The sequence below is a fragment of the Erythranthe guttata genome, chromosome 3 (assembly GCF_056151865.1).
Source record: "Erythranthe guttata isolate IM_541 chromosome 3, IM_541, whole genome shotgun sequence".
NCBI classification, from domain to species: Eukaryota; Viridiplantae; Streptophyta; class Magnoliopsida; order Lamiales; family Phrymaceae; genus Erythranthe; species Erythranthe guttata.
In genome coordinates, this window is record NC_142535.1 from 17,517,044 (window position 1) to 17,537,488 (window position 20,445).

The window sequence follows — 20,445 nt, forward strand, 5'->3', positions numbered from 1 at the left end:
TTTACCGGGTATACGGGGATGGGTTTACCTATACCCGCCCCGTACCCGTCCCCGTACCCGTACCCGCCCAGCATTATTTATATATATAATATATATTTATTAATTATTATATTAAATATAAACAATTAAATAATAGTAATATATTAAATATTAACTATAAATGAGGATTTTTAGGTTTCGATTATATAATTAAATATTAGTTTATTTATTGAAATAAGCCTTTAAATTATAAGTAGATTGCATATTTATTTATTGAAAAAAAAAGGAAAAAAAATGGATGGGGATTTTTACCCGCCCCGATACCCGTGGGGATTTTATGGGGCGGGTATGGGGATTCTTTTAATACCCGTGATAATTTTTGACGGGGATGGGAATTTCCAAAGCGGGACGGGGATGGAGATCGCAAAACCCGCCCCATTGCCATCCCTACTATTGTGGTTTGTAAATATCATAATATTCCGTTATTATTTTTATTGTTATTTATTGTGATTAGTTATTATTTTTATTCTTATGTTATTATTGATATTTTTTCTTCATTGTTATATTATTTTTATTAGTGTTGATGTTCATTTTTTATTGTTAATCTTTGTTATTCTTTTTCCATTTCTTCTTTTGTTTTTCAGAATCTCGACAAGGTGTGTAATATACCACAAAGCTAATCATTAATAACTCGACAATGAGTTGGTTTACATCGACAATGATATATCCTGACAAGAAGATTATTCAATTGAAAAGTGTGGTAGACAAACTGTGATTCAAAATATTTATGCATTATATTGAGCTTTGTAGTGTGTTTTTCACATAGGTCGGATTTTGGTAATTTCAAATGTTTATACTTATATCAAGCATTGTAATTTAAACATTTCATGTCGTATGCAAATTTCTCCTTTGGCGATGCAAGATGCATCGTAAACATGCAATTTTGTATAAGTTTCCAACTCTATTATTATATAAAATTTTCGGTTATGAATAATCAATTATCGTAAAGTTTGGACATGATTTCAAAAAATATTATATTTTTCGTCAATTATTATTTAAATATATTATTGTGTTTATTTGTTCCATATTTGTATTTGTTAATGATTAACTAATAATCTAATATCGACACTTATCAAATTTCTTTATTCATTCGAAATATCGGATTTGGTTATCATTTTTGGTTTGGCTAAAAGTTTAACGATCGATGTATATTAAATGATTATTTTCTTATCAACATGTAATTTACTTAATTATCATGTACACTTCAAGTATAAAACTCTTATCCCTTAATCACGATTTGAGATTATTCTATCATTTTTACGATTTAATGCATGTGCATCGCATGTATGGTGAGGTTAGTTTTAATGCATGTGCATTGCATGAGTGGCGGTATGAGTATCATTACAATTAATATTTATATCATTAGTATATGCGTTAATATGAGTATATGTATCAGTATTTGCATTAGTATAATAATAATAATAATTATTATTATTATTAGTATTAGTATTAGTATTAGTATTATTATTATTAGTATTAGTATTAGTATTAGTATTAGTATTAGTATTAGTATTAGTATTAGTATTAGTATTAGTATTATTATTAGTATTAGTATTAGTGTTAGTATTAGTGTTAGTATTAGTGTTAGTGTTATTGTTAACATTAGTATTAATATTAGTATTAATATTGATATTGGTATTGGTATTAGTATTAGTATAAGTATTAGTATCATTATTAGTATGTGTATAAGTATGTGTATTAGTATTAGTAGTAGTGTTAGTAATGTGTTAGTATTATTATTGGTAATAATATTAGTGTTAGTAATGCGTTAATATTATTGTTAGTATTAGTGTTAGTATTAGTATCAGTATTAATTTTAGTATTAGTATTAGTATTAGTATTAATTTTAGTATTAGTATTAGTATTAGTATTAGTAGTATTAGCATGATTATTAACATTAGCATTAGTATTAGTATATATTGTGAAACACTACTTTAATAATTAAGTTTCTGTTAAGGATCCAAGTGTATTGGATGAGGTAGTAGTACCATTTGGGTCAGATAATATATCCTATTTTTTATATCACAATTTTTGCATTTTATATTTTCTTTTATTATTTTTTTTATATCGTTACTTAAATCAAATGGAATTGCTATTGTTTTTAAAAAAAATTAGATCATATCATATTATAGATCAACTATTCAAAGTTTTCGTTCGATTATTTTATCTAAAACATATTTTTCATTTTTTATATTACCCTTATGCATCGCATTAACGTCTTTTTTTATTTTAAAAGGTGTTTGATTTATCTCACGGGCGTGTTTTAGTCATTAAAAAATTGTATTTAGAATTAATCTCCGTGCATCGCACGGGTGAATTACTAGTTTCATTTGATTGGACGAAAAATAAAGACTTTTTGAGAGGCCCAGTTGACTAAATGCATCAAAAAAGTGCATTTGTGCTTACGTCACGTTGAATTTTGGTTGATGTAGACCAAAGTTTTGACTTTTATTAAATCAAAGGTTGTTTACCTTAATGACTATATTTAATCAGTTTTTTAATATTGTCCTAATGAATCAAAAAGCTTCTTGAACTTCTATGATTTTCAAAACCTGCCGCGGCGAAAATCGTGATTACGTATAAATCAAGTTCGTATTACTTATTAATTATTAGTTAAATAAATGGATGAAAATTAAACAACTTCAACTTGTTTTGTTGCGATTGTACAGTTTTTATAAGTTTCGATATATTAATAATTAAAAATAAGGTAAGGTATTTATTTTTAATATTGTCCTATTATTAGACATAAGTACTTATGATAACCCTTTGATTGAATTTGTTCAAATGATATATACCTTCAATCTTTTGATTAGGATTTAGGCCCGGAGTCAAATCAAATTACTCAAAGTTCAATTTCGTTGAATGTTAGTTTAAAGCTTAATGATAAATTTTGATGACAATTCGTTATTCATGAGTAATAGGAGTTGTTTGCGTGGAAGAAGGCGTGAATCTGAGTTCAAGAAGTTGTGCATGAGCTGACAACTAAATAGAGGCTGAATAACTAATTAGATGATGATTATAGCTCGGCTGACTTTAGTTAGTAAGAGAGAACACATACAACACTCAATTTAATAACGCAGTAGACGAAACTTTGATTCGTGTTCAGTTCAGTATAAAACTCGTTCGACTCAATTGCATATCGAATGTATCGAAAATTAATTACATCCAATATAGGATTATAATTAAATCTAGATATTGGGCAAAAAAAAATAAAAAAACATCAACATTAATATCTAGGGGGTTACATCTATACTACTTGATTTTGGCCATTACCAAACCTATAAGTTTTAAGTTTGCAGCAGGGGCAAAAAAGTCCAAAATATTCCGTCCACATTAAACGGTCAGAAAGCAGTCAACGATTAAAACGTGGGCCAATTAGCTAGTAAACTGGGCCCCACTACAAAGACTATAAATTCCGGAGACAAGTCAACTCTGGCTGTCTGTGAAAGGAAACAAACAGAAAAAAAAAAAAAAAAAAAAGGAATTATTGACGCGGGTCCACTGTTCCGCGTCGCATCAAATCATTCCCCAACAAATGTTTTCTTGCAACTTGACCAGAGGAAAAAACGGAAAGCAGGAGATTTTTTTTGCCGCTACAGTGGTGCTGGCTCACTGCACCACTGACAGAGAATCGTTGACTATTTGGTGTTGACTCCTGTCTTCTTCATCGGACAGTGGTAGTTTCTTTCAGGTGGCGTGGGAAATTGACGGTACGGTCATCGGTGGTGGGACTCGGTTTTCACGTGGCGGAGACTCGGTGTTGACTCGGTGGTGGTGGGCACGGGCGACCCGCGGCGGTCGCGATCTGGCTGTGGTGGGCAGATACGCCGCCGTGGGCTTACGATTTTGGGCCCGAATATAAAAACATCTCAAACGGGCTTATAATAGCTATAGTCGGGCCAATTATAAATATCTGCTCGGGCCCAACTCTAGAAAAAGTGTTCATTTAATTTGAAATAATCCATTCAAGAAAAATGATTTTGGGCCCGAATATAAAAACATTCCAAACGGGCTTATATTTGCTATAGCCGGCCCGATTATAAATATCTACTCAGACTATTGCCCAACTCTAGAAAAAAGTGTTCATTTAATTTCAAATTATCCATTCTATAGTTGAAGGGGAATGTGTATTTAACCCTAAATATTATTCACTCGTTCCCTTAATAGTTGTCACTTTTGTTAGTTGCACACATATTAAGAAACTCAATAAATATGCATAGATAATAAAAAAAAGTATAGCAAATCACTAAAATGCCTATGCCATTAATTGATTTTTAAATAATTATATTTCAATTAATTATGAGTAAGAAGGGCAAAATTGAAAGATTGCAATTAATTTTTCATTGAAATAGTAAAATGACAAATAATTTGAAATATGAAAAAATGACAAAAGTAACAAATAATAAGAGAATGAGGGAGTAATATTTAGATAACAATTTGTTACTTTAATGCTAAAAATCATAAAAAGAAACAAAAAATTCAAATATTAATTAAGTTTTTAAATATTTTATATATTTTTTTTGATAATTCGGTAATTAACGAACCGAACGGTAAATTTCGATTCGGTAAACAGTAACGAAATTTCTCCATACCGAATTTTTGTAAACATAAACTTCCATGCAATATTTGTAAAATATCAAATTTTGGTATAAATTTGTGGTTTATTTTGTATATATTTATTTTCTTACAAATATATTTGTTTTATTACAAACCACCGAATTAAAATCCTTGACGATAAAACATATCCAGAATGGATAACCATTACACTCAATTTCAGTTCAGTTCAGTTCAAGAAATCATCAATAAAATGAAAACACCAAATCGACAGTCTTTTTCTTGCAACCTTATATTACTCAATTTCCTACTGTCATCACTTCCACTCATCCAGTCCACCGCCGGCAGCGGCGGCGCCACCAGCATCGCGTTTGCCACCCTGGGAAGATCAAGCTACGGTTTCGACATCTACGCTCTCCCTACTACTACTACCACCATCGCCTCACCGGAAGAAATCCGTCTGACCGATGGAAATTCCGTCAATTACAACGGCTATTTCCCGTCGTCGTCGTCTCTCTCCGTTTTCCCGCTCCTACCCGATCAACCCGACCCGACGACCCACTTCATTTACGTCACCGAACGAAATGGGTCGTCGCAAATCTACCTCGATGCTTTATACGGCACCCTTCCTCTCAAAACAGGATCAAGATCCATGCTTGAATCATTTCCATCTAAATCAAACCAACTGCAGATTCGTTTAGTGGGTGGCGATCGAGCAGGAAAACGGGCGGGTTTCGATGAAGGACAGACCGAGTTTAGTGGGTCGGAGCTTGATTTACGTTTCCACACACGAAGACCCGGGTGAGCCACGGGCGAGTTGGGCTGCTGTTTTCTCGACTGAGTTAGCGACCGGGTTAACACGGAGGCTGACGCCGAGTGGGGTGGCGGATTTCAGCCCCGCCGTGTCTCCGTCGGGAATCTGGACGGCGGTAGCCTCGTACGGGGAAAAGGGTTGGGATGGGGATGTTGAAGAACTGGGTACGGATATTTATGTGTTCTTGACCCGAGACGGTTCGAACCGGGTCAAAGTAATCGAGCACGGCGGTTGGCCGAGCTGGGTCGATGATTCTACTCTGTATTTCCACCGTAGATGTGAAGATGGGTGGTGTGTTAAGTGTATATTTTTACACTTTATCATATCTTTTTATTTGAGCTTTTGGTGTGTTTTAACGATAATTGGTGCTTAAAAAGTTGATTTATTGTATTTTAGGTACAAATTGAAGAATTGGAAAAGTATGGGGTCAAAACTGCAATTTTGGCGAAAATATGGGTCAAAAGTGAAAATATCAAAATTCTGAAGATTTAAAGCTGAGACCCCCGTCCCAGTTTTAGTGCAAATTGTGAGACCCCCGTCCGAGACTCCGAAATTGCGCAGTAAAGGAATTTTAATTGCACAAGGAAACTCCCTTCTTCCCCAAATTCTTCACCCTATATAAGACCAAGCCAAGCACACAATTGGGGATAAATCTTTTTACGCAAATTCAAGAGCAAAGAAGATCAACGAAGATTCAAGCATAGTTTTTCTTATTTAATTAATTTATTTTATTTTATTTATCATAAGAATTACGAGTAGCTAAGTCTTTATTTCTAGGATTTTATTTGGAACCCTATGTGGGATTTATGAACCCAATTCTATGATTTTATGCAAGTTTTAATTCCGGATTATTTCTTCTACTTGTTTTATTAAGTTCATGAAACTGGCCACTTTATGCGCTTTTATGTTATTGTTAATCGCATGAATCGGAAGATCGGGTTAATAATTAGAACTGTGGTAGAAGAGCATTTGTGGTATTAACATAGGAATATAGTTAATCTCTTAGGTAGCCATTATTGAGATTTGTGCTTAATGCTGTGTTCTAGAATTAATTGCATAGGAATATAGTAATTGAATCTAGAGTATTAGAATCGTAATACACGCGGAAGCGGGTTATGATTAAATTAGCATCTCAGGTTAATAATCCGGATTAATTGCTTGTATAATTGAAGGAATTGGGGGAATAATAATCACATAGGGGGAAGAATAAAATCCTAGGCTCGTTTTCTCTGATTAAATCTTCGTTTTAAACTGCTTTCTTGTTTTTGCTTGTTTTTAATTTAGTTTAATTTAGTTTATTAATCCTTATTCGACTGTGTAGGGTGGGCTTGATAATAATTGGTAGAATTTAGCGTCTAGGATTAGATAATTAAATATTCCCTGTGGGTTCGATATCCGGACTTAATTGTCCACTATATTACTTGTACGATACGTGCACTTGCGTGTAGGTTTTCGACCAACAAGTTTTTGGCGCCGTTGCCGGGGAATATTTTAATTATTTATTTTATTCTAGCTCTAAATTTGAACAATTTTCACGATTCACCCAAATTATTTTTTTATTTTTTCGTTTTAAGATATTTTTTTTTTCTTTGGTTACATGTCAGGTTACAATTTTCGCGCAACTCAAACGGGATATGAATGGCTTCCGTTTGGCGAATACCTCCAAAATACCTATAATATGCCGTTGCTTTGTTCAATATGTGGTGGAGAACATTACGCTAACCAATGTTGGTATGCACCGAAGGCGAATAATTTCATAGATAATACCAACAGAGATTACTGGAACACATACACCAACACGTACGAGCAGAGCAATTCAAGCCAAGATTTCCACAATTTTCAACCTCGTGAGCCGCAATTTGATGATTTTCAAACCTATTATGCAAAGCCACGAGAACCCACTATTGAGGAGTGTTATAGGAAATCCATCCTTGAAGATTTTATGAAATCCACTCAAGCATCTATCCGAAGACTTGAAATAATGTTGGAAGAGATGAAGCTCAAGAGGTCTCTTGAAAATATTTCAGACAATATCGAGAATGGTTGCAACAAAGAAAATTCGTCTGAAACTTGTGATGAGAAAAATCCTTTAGACCTAGAAAATAGTGTCGATGAGAGGGAAAAAGAAATTACGAAGACACTTGAAGATGATGAATCAGACAATGAAATCGAGCTCAACTCCAAAGATGTCTCGGAACAAGAGAATAAGGAGATGGATGTGGTTAATGCAAATATTCAAATTGATGATCTTATTATTATTCCTGACGTGGCTTTGAAGGCATCAATAAAGGTTGATGAGAAGACAAATGTGTTTGAAGTGGAGGTTATACGCGGACTTGAGGTTTTTGTGTACCGATTTGAGGGAGCGGGTGATGAAGACCCCATCTTGGCTTCGTACCGATTGATTACAACCAAGAAAATTTACAAGCTAAAGTGGACCCTGACATATTGCAATCCTATCCCTGTATCGGTTGCAATTGAAGTGACAAAGCTCATGGATGGATGCGCAATCTACAAGGCTTTGGATTGGACATAGCGATTTCAAGAAGCAAAGTCTGGCCGAAGACTTTAAACTTAGCGCTTCTCGGGAGGCAACCCGAGCTTTATTGTTTTTCGTAGTTTTCGTTAATTTTTTCGTTTCGTTTTTTTTTATTGTCATAAGTGTGCATTCTAATTCACTATTTGAATTTTACTTTTCAGGGTCGAAAACGTGATCGAGGGTCGAGTCGGCCGTCCGAAAAAAAAAAAAAAAAAAAAAAAAAAAAAAAAAAAAATTTGCACCACTTCCTGTGGGACGGCCGTCCCACAAATAGGTGTAAATGTGGGACCCCCGTCCCACAACCAGTAAGGAGAAAAAATTTCGGACGGCCGTCCGAAATTTAGCACAAAAACCGGGACGGCCGTCCGAACCTATTTGGGGCGTTTTAAATGTTTAAAAATCATATTTTCTCCCCCATTATTTCCTAAACCCTCCTCATTCCTTCTCTCAAACTCCCACACACAAATGGAGGCAAGAGAATCAAACCAAAATCTTCAAAATCTACTCTTTCAAGACACGCCCACAAGGTGTTTGATAATTTGCTCCAACCAAATTTTGAGTTCGATTGTCAACCAATTCTTAACGAATCTATTCCAACCTCTCTCCCAACTTTCTTGTCCAACAAAATAAGCCGCACGAGAGAAGCTTCATCTTCTAAAGGCAAAGGAAAAGGCAAGAAAAGTGCCACCAAAACGACGATTCCTCTTCCAAAGCCGCTCCTCAAGCCCGAGACGACCCCGAAGCCTCAAGCTCCCGTGCCGATCGACGATTCCAAATGAATATGGAGCGAGAGAGCTTTCCGATGATGAGAAGCATGAGAGAGCTAGGGAGGAGCACCCCGATCACATCGACTCCGACTAAATCAGGTGTTTTCTATCCTTGAACTTTGTGCTAATTTCGTTGAGGGCAACGAAAATTTTAAGTTTGGGGGTGTTGTGCTTATTTGTTTTAGTTTGCATGCATTAGGTTTTATTCGTTTTTATTGTTTTTCTCGTTTTTCCGGAATATAAAAAAAAAAAAAAAAAATTGCTTGAGTCGAATGCATCTATGATTTATGATGATGAGAGATGATCAATGTTTGATGATGAAATTGCTTGTTTTATGTGATAAGGATTTGATGTTTGTTTAGCTTTCGATTCAACGGGACTTAGAAGCGAATTATTGCTAGGAATCACATTTTGTGCATTGCTTTTGTTGAATGTTTTGTATTTTAAATTTGGAATTAATTTGTGCTAGATCATGCTATGTTCGGTTTTAAGACTCACCTTAGGAAATTTATGATACGAAGTATTGAGTAGTGAGTGATTTGGGATATGATTTGGGCCTTCTTTGAACCGTTTGAGCCTTTCAAGCCGACCCTTTTATCGAAATTCCTTAGAACCTTGATTTGAGCCTCGGAGAAAAGGTGTTCTTTCTTTTAGCCATGTGTATAAGGTAGAAAAGTGGAGACTCTTGAAAAAAAATTACCCCTTGGAGTTCGGTCGAAATTTTTTATAAGGTCCTTCTTCTTCTTCGAAAAAAAAAAAGAAAAGAGAAAAAAAAAAGAAATAAAAAAAAAGAAATAAAAAGAAGACAAATATCTATGCTTCTATATATATATATTAAAAAAAAAAAAAAAAAAAAAAAAAGAAGAAAAAGAAGAAAAAGAAGAAGAAGAAGAGACTAGAAGGGAGAAATAAGGACTAGTTGTTGAATTATTTTTGAAAACTCGATCCATTACCTCAAAAGCAAAAGTGGAGACTTTTGAACTTTTGTGAATCGAGTTTATTAAAGTCCGTAGAGGTGAATTCATTGTTTCAAACGCCTATCTTTCAAATTTTGGCGTAATCACCTAAATTCAAGAAGAATAGCCACACGTACCCATATTTCCTACCTCGAGCCAAAGAGCGTAACAATTGAAAGCCACAAAGCCCCAATGATCCCAATAGCTTAATGTTCGATATTAGTAGAGTAGAATAATTTGGTGAGTATTTGGAGTCAAGCATATGCATGTAAGTATAAATTCTTTCTATCTTTAATTTGCAAATATTGGATGCTTGAAGCAATTGTATGAATTGTGGTTTTTGGTAATGGTGAGTGACTAAGTGTTGTTGAATTTTGAGCTTGCGAATGCCTAAGAATTGTCATTATAATTGCAAGTTCTGAAAACGTGAAGTTGATCACTGATCTATGTGATGAGATGTTATCGTTGAGTTATTTGCTTGTTGGTAGATTTTGCTTGAGGACAAGCAAAAGTTCAAGTTTGGGGGTGTGTTAAGTGTATATTTTTACACTTTATCATATCTTTTTATTTGAGCTTTTGGTGTGTTTTAACGATAATTGGTGCTTAAAAAGTTGATTTATTGTATTTTAGGTACAAATTGAAGAATTGGAAAAGTATGGGGTCAAAACTGCAATTTTGGCGAAAATATGGGTCAAAAGTGAAAATATCAAAATTCTGAAGATTTAAAGCTGAGACCCCCGTCCCAGTTTTAGTGCAAATTGTGAGACCCCCGTCCGAGACTCCGAAATTGCGCAGTAAAGGAATTTTAATTGCACAAGGAAACTCCCTTCTTCCCCAAATTCTTCACCCTATATAAGACCAAGCCAAGCACACAATTGGGGATAAATCTTTTTACGCAAATTCAAGAGCAAAGAAGATCAACGAAGATTCAAGCATAGTTTTTCTTATTTAATTAATTTATTTTATTTTATTTATCATAAGAATTACGAGTAGCTAAGTCTTTATTTCTAGGATTTTATTTGGAACCCTATGTGGGATTTATGAACCCAATTCTATGATTTTATGCAAGTTTTAATTCCGGATTATTTCTTCTACTTGTTTTATTAAGTTCATGAAACTGGCCACTTTATGCGCTTTTATGTTATTGTTAATCGCATGAATCGGAAGATCGGGTTAATAATTAGAACTGTGGTAGAAGAGCATTTGTGGTATTAACATAGGAATATAGTTAATCTCTTAGGTAGCCATTATTGAGATTTGTGCTTAATGCTGTGTTCTAGAATTAATTGCATAGGAATATAGTAATTGAATCTAGAGTATTAGAATCGTAATACACGCGGAAGCGGGTTATGATTAAATTAGCATCTCAGGTTAATAATCCGGATTAATTGCTTGTATAATTGAAGGAATTGGGGGAATAATAATCACATAGGGGGAAGAATAAAATCCTAGGCTCGTTTTCTCTGATTAAATCTTCGTTTTAAACTGCTTTCTTGTTTTTGCTTGTTTTTAATTTAGTTTAATTTAGTTTATTAATCCTTATTCGACTGTGTAGGGTGGGCTTGATAATAATTGGTAGAATTTAGCGTCTAGGATTAGATAATTAAATATTCCCTGTGGGTTCGATATCCGGACTTAATTGTCCACTATATTACTTGTACGATACGTGCACTTGCGTGTAGGTTTTCGACCAACAGTGGAGTATCTTCAGGGCATCGTTTAATAATATCGGAGAGGGTGAACTCGGTTCCGACTCGGTTGTGACTCAGAGAGTCACACCACCGGGTCTACACGCGTTCACTCCAGCAGCTTCTAATGCCAACAAGAGCTTTATAGCTGTAGCCACGAGAAGACCCGATTCGGACTTTCGCCACGTAGAGCTATACGACGTCGACTCGAAAAACTTTGTCGAATTGACCCGACCCATCGCACCAAATACCCACCATTTCAACCCGTTTATGTCGCCGGACTCTAATTTGATCGGGTACCACAAGTGTCGGGGTGGTGGCGGTGGTGGGGAGAGTAATGATTTACTACTCGAGAAAGTCCGAAGCCCATTGCCGAATGTTTCCTTATTCCGAGTCGACGGGTCGTTCCCTTCGTACTCGCCCGACGGCGAGCGGATCGCTTACGTGAAATTTCCGGGTCTCTACGTGATGAATAGTAACGGGTCGGATATCCGGGTCGTTTCCACCCGAACCGCCTTTTCAACTGCATGGGATTGGAAAAGAAAAGGAGTGGTGTACACAAGCGTGGGGCCCACATTCGCTAGCGAGAGCACGAAAGTTGACATCGTATCAATCAACGTGGACGACGAAGACCTAAGCCACAAAAAGCTAACCCTAGGAGGCGAAAATAACGCATTCCCCTCGCCCTCGCCCGACGGAAAACGGGTCGTCTTCAGATCGGGTCGAACGGGTCACAAAAACTTGTACATAATGGACGCGTTGAACGGAGAAAAAGACGGGCTTTATCAGTTGACCGAGGGTCCTTGGTCAGATACAATGCCTAATTGGTCGCCCAATGGCGAGTGGATTGCGTTTGCATCGGATCGAGAGAATCCGGGTTCGGGCGGGTTCGAATTGTTCAAGATCCACCCAAATGGAACGGGGCTCCAAAAGGTGATCCAAAGCGGGTCGGGCGGGCGGGTCAACCACCCGTGGTTTAGTCCGGATGGGAAACACATTGTATTGACCTCCGATTATGCTGGAGTCTCTGCTGAACCAATTTCGAATCCGCACCATTTTCAGCCCTACGGTGATATATTCGTGATAAAATCGGACGGGTCGTGGATCCGAAGACTGACCCACAACTCTTACGAAGACGGGACCCCAACTTGGAGCCCCAAATCAATGAAACCGGGTAATGTCGAATGGCCTAATGGTGGATTGAAGTGTTCGTTCGATGATTGCCATTGGCTAAATATTAGCCCTAATCAAGAATCATCGACATCATCTATAAGGCAGTGTGGCTCAAAATCTTGATTGTATAGAAAATTACTCTTATGTTTATCAATGCAATAAAAAGCTCCCCCTTTGTTCATTTTCATTCTCAATTTCGATTTTTCGTTTTTCATTTCAATTACCGGTTTGTTAGACCCGAAGTGAAAAAATAAGTAGAGTGAAAGAAAAATGAGAACAAAGAAGCTATACATGAAGTGATTATTGTCAGGTCTAAAAAAAGAAACTGCATCGTACAAGATCCTAAAATTGGCTCAAATGTTAAACGAAAAGCAGCATACAACAAATGTAAGTAGCTTTTCCCTCTCTCTCGCACGCCTAGGGTTTGGCATGGATCCTCTATTACGAATAAAGCAATCAAGAAATGCTACTACTTTATTCGTTAGATCCAACGGCTACAATCAGCAGATCGAAAGCCCATCCAACGGAGCATTGGAACATGGTTGCTAGAGACTTAGCTGCTTACGTTGTAGAAGTATTCTGCAGGTATGGATTGTGGGCAGTACTTCTTTGCAACAAATTTGTACTGTCACACAAATAAACAAAATGTTAGCCCATTTAAATATTTGAAAGACAGACGGTAAATTCGTAATTTTCGTAATAATTAACGATAAGGGCTCTCTCTCTCTCTCTCACCTTGTGTTGACTATATTTCTCCCTGACTGCAGGCAGATTCGAACTTTGACTGTTGCAGCAAAGCCCGTGCAATGCTACAACACAGTCCCGTAAATCGTAAGGCTGGTAAAGGGTGTAATGTCTCAATGTAGAGTCCTGCATTATCAATGTACACAATAATCATAAGAAAAAAAGAATCATGTTTGGAATATATCTAATCGATATTTTCGATAATCAAATCATACCCAAGGTCTGTTTGAAGGGGCAAGAATGAATTTCGCCAAGAAAATCGACGAAGCTGCTATCAGCGACGGGGCAAAACAGAGCATATTGTACTCTAAAAGAGATAGCTCCGCTATGTAGTTGGCCAAGCACTCCAATTGCAATAAAGGAGCCTCGTTAGCACCTTGTGCAACACGAACGAATCGCCTACAAGACAAAATTTCAAATACATTAACAAACTTACTCAAGAAACAACGCTCGCAAACCATACAACATGTATTAAATTGATCACCTCAAGAAACATTTAGCTGTAGGTGCTGTCATTTCGAATTTCAGGTAATTCAAAACAGTAGATTCCATTTCAAGAACTTCATCCTTGAAGTACGTGTTATCCGTTATGTAGCAGAACTCTTCCACTTGAGGTGCACAAATCTCTTCATATTTTCTGCAAAGTTACATAAACAAGTGAGATCATATATGGAGAGTAGAGAGAATACGACAATCAACGAAAATAAAAGAACCAAATATCTTACGATGCAATCATCATGCAAGCAACACCGAGCAATTGCAACCTCTGCCTATCCATCACGTTTCCAGAAAGATAACGATCTAAGTAGTTAACAGTCAGATACAATGTGTCTGGAACAAGTCTGTATTCCTCTGATACCTGTCGTTTACAAATTTGTCGTCAGGCATAAAACTAAAGTTATGTTTTAGTCGAGACAAGACGAAAGATAAACGTTACCTCAACAAGCCAATCAACGAGAATGGCTCTCATGCTTGCATTGATGTCTTTTTGGACCCTTTCCATGAAGTTAGTAGCCGGCCTTTTCTTTGCCTAAAAACAAATGGATAAAAGAAATCAGTGAACAATAATATACGAATAGTTAAAACCACAACAAAAAATGTATATGCTTTAATTACGTAAAAAACAAAAAAAAAAATTCAAACCTCAGAATCTCTCAAGTGCTTGTAAATATCGCAAGCAATGGTGGCACATAACTGCGGATCGTCTAGATTCTCATCAACATCAACAATCTTGACATCCGAATCGATTGCTGCAAGTAAGTCTCGCTTGCATACATCAACTGCAAGTACATAAATACGGTTAATGGTCATTCATTCATGTGTCAGAGATATCAAAAAACAAACTTAGTAATCTTCAGACGATAATAAGAAAGGTACAAAACCTGAAATATCCATGTTGTCCGAAATGCAAAGCATGTCTGATGCCTTTCGTTCAATGTAGTCAACTGCAACAATTTCGGAATTATCCATATATTCAATATCCGGGCTCTTCAAGGAATCACAAGTGGACATTGATTCGTCCATGGAAACAGAGTACGAATCAGATTTATCGGGCGAAACATTAACGGGTGGTGGAGCAATTGCTCTACTTGGAGCAACGGTGCTCTGCTTCGAAGAGACGATTGGAGGCAGAGTAGGTCCCGAAAAGCTTGCATTTGTGGAGGTTGAAGATCCCTTTTTAATGCTCACGATCTTCGTCGAACACGGTACCTACAGAATTGAAGTTTAGTCCAACTAATTACATCTAACCAAAGACAACAACACAAATCATAGTCATGATTAAATGCATAAGCAAATACATATATGCAGATATCATATTTTTAAATTCAGGGACTGATTTTGCAAAAAAGCCCTATTCGGATTGAGAAAAATCAAACTGCTCTTTACACGAAAATAAAACCCTCGAAAAGGCTAATCATCTCGTCGAAGAAAACTTCAATCGGAGAGTCGGTTTCCCCATAGAAAAATAAAAACAATGTACAAACATAAAAATCATATAACAGAATCCAGAAACCAAATTAATTCACAGGGGGTTTAAAACGAAATAAAAAAATCACATTTTCAAAATCCCATAACCACACGTACCACTTGAAAGTACAAACAAGCAGAAGAAATCAAAATGCAGGTTCATGTCAAAAAACAAATTCAGAATTCGTCACTAAAAAAAAATCACTTCAAACCCCTGATTCTGAATTAGGGAAATCCGAAAACCAAGAAGTAAGTTGACACGTACAATTTTGGATGATTCGGGCAAATGCGCCCGACCCGGATTAAGCGAACCGGAGGCATGCCTCTGGTTAGTGATATTAGAAAGCGCCGGCCGCTTCTTCGCCGCCGAGGCGGCGGAGGACGCCACCTTCCCAAGATTCTCCGACGCGGCGGAGGACGCGTGGCGCTTCGCCAAAGACGACGTCGTCGACCTCCTCGCCCCTGCAGCACTCGCCATCGACACTCAAACAATGGCAAGAGAATCAATCGAAAAAATTCGAACAGAGAAAATCAGGAATTAATTTGGGAATTACTATTGGAAAAATCAGGGGGGATTTTAATGGTTGCTTTTGAAGCGGGCAAAAAGGGGCGATTTTGAATTTGTGAGATGATCTGGGCCGTTGGATCAGACTCGGGTATTCGTTAGGAGCGGCCAGAGGTGGGGCCCACGGGAGCTTGTCTTTTGAATTGCTGTTGCCGTATCATGACGGGTCGGTCTGTCACAGACTAATGAATGGCTGGATAGATGAGATATGATTGGTCGTTACTGTGACGGGGCTGTGGGTTTAGAAGGAAGGTGAATTTGAATTCGAATTTGAAGCGGATCGCATTGGGAAAGCAGTTTTTTTCACTTTGTTTCAAGCCAGGGTCGTCACTTGGCATGTGGCCAAAAGAAATAACAGTGTCACAAATCTATATAAATTGAAATTTAATTAACATATTTAGAAATTTTGATTGATAATTTATTTTTTAATTTCGAATCCAATGATTTATTTGTTTAATATAGGTAAAGATTTTTTCTTTTCGTTGCCAAATTTATGTGGGTAATTGTGTAACTGTTTTTTTTTTTTTTTGAGAATTGTAACATATTTACATTAATTACTCTTATTGTTTAGTTATTATTGTTTTTTTGATTTGAGATCTTCTATACTAATTGAAATATTTAATTGATTGAGTAATTGACAAATCAAAATTCAAATTTTTTCATGTTGAAATATAAAAACGTCCATGTACTATGGACCTTGTATCAAATATCGATTTTATTACATATAAATACAAAAAAAAACCTATCGTTACACTTTTTTCATAATTTGTTTCTCACGTTTGAAATAGCTGTTGTGAAGTAGTTGTTGGTTTAGCTGGATGAAAATACCCCTGCTAGAAACCTATAAATATAAGAGTTTATTCCCACTATATTTTTTCACACTTTTAGTCAATTTTACTTAACAAATTTTACAATTTTTTTCTCAAAAACATCTAATTACTTAGATTTCTTTAATTTTCTGATTACAACCTTTTATTCTTTTTTAATTTTAAATTTCTTCATTTTTTTTCCTAAATGTTTTTTAGTTCAAATTTTCAACAATCAAATTTCTTCATTTGCTCTTATATATAAGCATTATCTACCTCTTAGTTCTTAGTCAAATCTGTTATAATTGTTTTTCTCTCAAAGACTTTTTCATCTCTATATATATTCAGTTCGAATTCGGTTGAAGGTTGTTCCTTACCTTAAAGGCATCCTCGAGCTTGCAACGTGTGGATGTGTTGCTATGACAACATCAACGTACAAAGAGTCTATTGTTGATAATCAATTTTATATTATGACAATTAAATTTATACAATATTTTTTCAAATGAATTTGTATTATTAAATTTATATAAATATCGATGTTGTTATCGATTGCTCACTCTATTCTCTCTTTGCTACATGCCAAAGTTGAAGCTTCATTTCCTACTCCAATTTTTGGACAGCCTACAAGACTTGAACCGTCCACGTGGCATTTTTATAAGTTCAATTTCTTCCAAATTTCTTTTTTAATATATATATATATATAATTAGTTTATTTGAAAACTTATAATAATATCTCAATCCCCCACTCTCCACGCCTTTAATCAAGCCAGGACTCGTCTCATTTATTCAAACAAGAAACTCTATTAATAGAACACTATAATATAACTTTTCACACAAAATACCTTCCACTTTGTGTTTTTAAGTAAAGAAAAGATATTTTGGTTCAATTAATAAAAACATCTAATAAAAAAACATGGAGAGAGATGAATATTATTCATTCAAGAAGGCAGGTGCTATTCCATTCAAGTGGGAGATCCGACCCGGTGTTCCCAAGATCCAAGACCCACAACTCGAGTTCGAATTCGAATTCCCAAAGCATCAAAATCACGAAACGAAGAAAACCCCGTTTCCACCGAAACTCAAGCCCCCACCAAACGGGTTATATTTCCATCCCCAGTCGGAGCTCCAAACCCTATTTTCTTCCTCTAATCGGGCCGGGTTGCCGGTTCTTGCCCGACCCGAAGTGGTTTCCTCGTCCGGGTGCTCTCCTTTGAAGAGGCGACAAAATGCGAAGAAGAGAACGGGCGAACCAAGATTCCGATCCGAACCCGAATACTATTCGGATCACGACACCTCATCAAGGTGGTCCGTTTCAAGTAGAAATTCCGTCTCACCATTGTCTTCTCCCTTTGCTTCCTACCGGTCATCTCCCCGGCCCACTACCGACTCGGATTGGGCGGCCTTCGGTTTATTTTAGAATATTATTTATTTTGGCAATGTCACATATCAAATTAATCTCCAAATATTCGCCTCATCTCTTAATAATTCTCAAACTTGTAGATATATAAATTAATCATATGAACGTTATTTATTGCATTTTTCATCATAAGTGATCAATATATGTTATTAAGTATATATATATATATATATATATATATCAAAAGGAGCCAACTGCATCCAAAGGTCATACTTACAAAGGATATATAGCCTCACCTCTTCATTAGGTCAACTATCAAGAGATTCGATTGCCTGCAACGGTCGTCGTGTAACCGGTGTAGCAGAGTGCGACGTTTAACTATTCGAGTCCGTTTTATCATATCAATACCTTTTTAGGATATACTGTATCTTTTTTTTTTTTTTAAATATATAGTACTGGTACTATCTACCATTAATAAACTCACAATTAATATAAATTAAAGGATTAATCATTCCTATTAAATTAAAAGAATATAATTTCACCCAGTCGTGGACAACATCAATTCATGTATGTTTGTTTTTTTATTTTTATTTTATTTATTTATTTTTGTGAATTTATATAATTATATAGTAGACACATAAAGAAAGTACACTTGCAAGATATCAAAGTTGAACATTTTGAGTTGCTGACTCATTTGTGATAGTTGATTGGCTTTCTAATCAAATGTTTAATAATAAAGTCTTCCTGGTTTACCAATTCATGCAGCTTTGATGTTCTTCAATTAAACAATTAATACAGCCAATTAATTAGTTTAAGTATAAATATAAAAGATTCCTCTATTTATTTATATAGGAAAAATTAAAAAAAGAAAAAAAAAAAAAAGACTTGCATAGTTAGAGGTAAGGAGGAACATCATTTTACTTTCGGGGAGTTTCGATTTTTATTTACGCTAAGTTCCTTCATATATATGTTAATTAGTTTCTAACGAATTTAACGTTACAAATCAGCTGAGTCAATTGAGATGGAGAAGACGAGCAAATCATCGCTTGAGTTGTAAGTTGTAATGTTTCAGAATATGTGCACGAGACATTTAACTAAAAATATGTTATCGCTATTTTAAAGAATAACAGATAAAGGGTTTGTTCTTTTTATTTCAAACTGTCCTATTTATGTATTTCGCAACAAAATAAAGATTACGTGTCGAATTTTTAACAAATTTGATTTTAGAATGAACAATAATTTGTAACTGCATAAAAACTGACACAGCAGCATCAATTTTTTTTCTTTAAAACAAACCCTTTATGCATGCGAATCTTATGTAATAATATCGAAGTGGCGTTGAAACGGTTGACAGTTAAAACCTCCACTTAATAGGATTTGGGTAAATTAATTGTGGTTATTTTAATTAAATTAAATTAAATTAAACGACTCAAATTGGGCCGTAATTGGTATTTTCAGGTTCTATTGGTTGCACCTCGTTGTGGGCCCTAATTATTATTTTCAGGTTGTATTGGTTACACCTTGTTAGCTTAATTATATAAATATATCATCTATATACATTTAAATTATTTTCATGCAAACATATTACAACAATTTTAACCATGTGATATATATCGGATTTTTCTAGTACAATTACTGTATTTGACAATAATATTAATGTATTTGCTAGTAATATTAACAACAATATAACTGTGTTACAAAATCAAGAGAGAAAAAAAGAGATTTAAGAGCGCAGAAAAAATAATATTATTGTAGTTGACATATAAAGGTCAACGTCGTTCATAAATATTAGATTTGCTTTTGTTTATAATACGTGTTGAAATAATGAACTTATTAGCTAAAGAGATTAAACATCAGAATTGAGATTAATAAAAGTTGGCGGTCAAAGACTTTTTCGTAAAAATGCCTAAATTAAAATATGCGAACGATATAAGTTGAGGCTATGTGGTTAATCAATGACTTAAATAGCTCTTATCTTTATTAATTTATTTTTCTCTCCTAATTTAATGAAAGTTGAGCATTTTTTGGTGCAACTATTCATCAAAGACAATTTTTGGTCATAAATGTTTTGGATATCAAATAAAATCATGACCGACTTATATATGTGCTATATACGCGCGTCTATAATCTATTTCTCATTACATCCATCCATTCAAGTTTCTCACACCCAAAAAATAAGTTATTAATATTTTCTTTTCAATACCGTAACTAAATAAATGCAATCGGCTTAAATGTTAAAAAAAAAAAAATTGAGTTTTAAATGAATAAATCAACATTGTATAAAACTCTCCCTCGTATCTTAGAAAATACATCAATTTCCCCACCGTAAAAAATAATAATGAAATGAAATGCATTAAATCTTCTTTTATAGAAAATGAGATTTCATGGAAGAAAAATAAAATAGAGAGGATTTTATGCAATAAATAAACAATCCAAAATCCGGTAGGCTGCACATTTGACTTTATGCAATTTAAA

The 20,445-nt window shown here is 35.1% G+C and overlaps 3 protein-coding genes across 3 annotated transcripts; 2 read left to right on the top strand and 1 right to left on the bottom strand.

Annotated features, from left to right (window-relative positions):
• Positions 1–4,740: 4,740 nt before the first annotated feature.
• On the top strand, positions 4,741–12,711 carry LOC105963433 (DPP6 N-terminal domain-like protein). Its single transcript, XM_088815836.1, is given in 3 exon segments — positions 4,741–5,302; positions 5,304–5,702; positions 11,367–12,711. Coding segments are annotated over 3 exon segments (2,199 nt in total). The 5' UTR covers positions 4,741–4,789; the 3' UTR covers positions 12,654–12,711.
• A 90-nt stretch (positions 12,712–12,801) lies between these two features.
• On the bottom strand, positions 12,802–15,872 carry LOC105963434 (cyclin-A1-4). Its single transcript, XM_012987836.2, has 9 exons — positions 15,508–15,872; positions 14,657–14,984; positions 14,418–14,554; positions 14,212–14,304; positions 14,000–14,133; positions 13,759–13,911; positions 13,490–13,673; positions 13,266–13,400; positions 12,802–13,155 (listed from the first exon to the last, which is right to left on the bottom strand). Exons 1-9 carry the CDS (start codon positions 15,718–15,720, stop codon positions 13,084–13,086), a joined length of 1,449 nt encoding a protein of 482 aa, XP_012843290.1. The 5' UTR covers positions 15,721–15,872; the 3' UTR covers positions 12,802–13,083.
• A 1,503-nt stretch (positions 15,873–17,375) lies between these two features.
• Positions 17,376–18,076, top strand: LOC105963452 (uncharacterized). Its single transcript, XM_012987856.2, has one exon. The coding sequence runs from the start codon at positions 17,527–17,529 to the stop codon at positions 18,028–18,030; it is 504 nt and encodes a 167-aa protein (XP_012843310.2). The 5' UTR covers positions 17,376–17,526; the 3' UTR covers positions 18,031–18,076.
• The last annotated feature ends 2,369 nt before the right edge of the window (positions 18,077–20,445 follow it).

Excerpts from the sequence above, each read along its gene's own strand:
- LOC105963434 (XM_012987836.2), bottom strand. The coding sequence starts at position 15,720 with ATGGCGAGTGCTGCAGGGGCGAGGAGGTCGACGACGTCGTCTTTGGCG. Across the intron at positions 13,912-13,999 it reads GCTTGCATGATGATTGCATC|AAAATATGAAGAGATTTGTG; the intron begins GTAAGATATTTG and ends GTAACTTTGCAG. Across the intron at positions 13,674-13,758 it reads ACAGCTAAATGTTTCTTGAG|GCGATTCGTTCGTGTTGCAC; the intron begins GTGATCAATTTA and ends TTTGTCTTGTAG.
- LOC105963452 (XM_012987856.2), top strand. The coding sequence starts at position 17,527 with ATGGAGAGAGATGAATATTATTCATTCAAGAAGGCAGGTGCTATTCCA.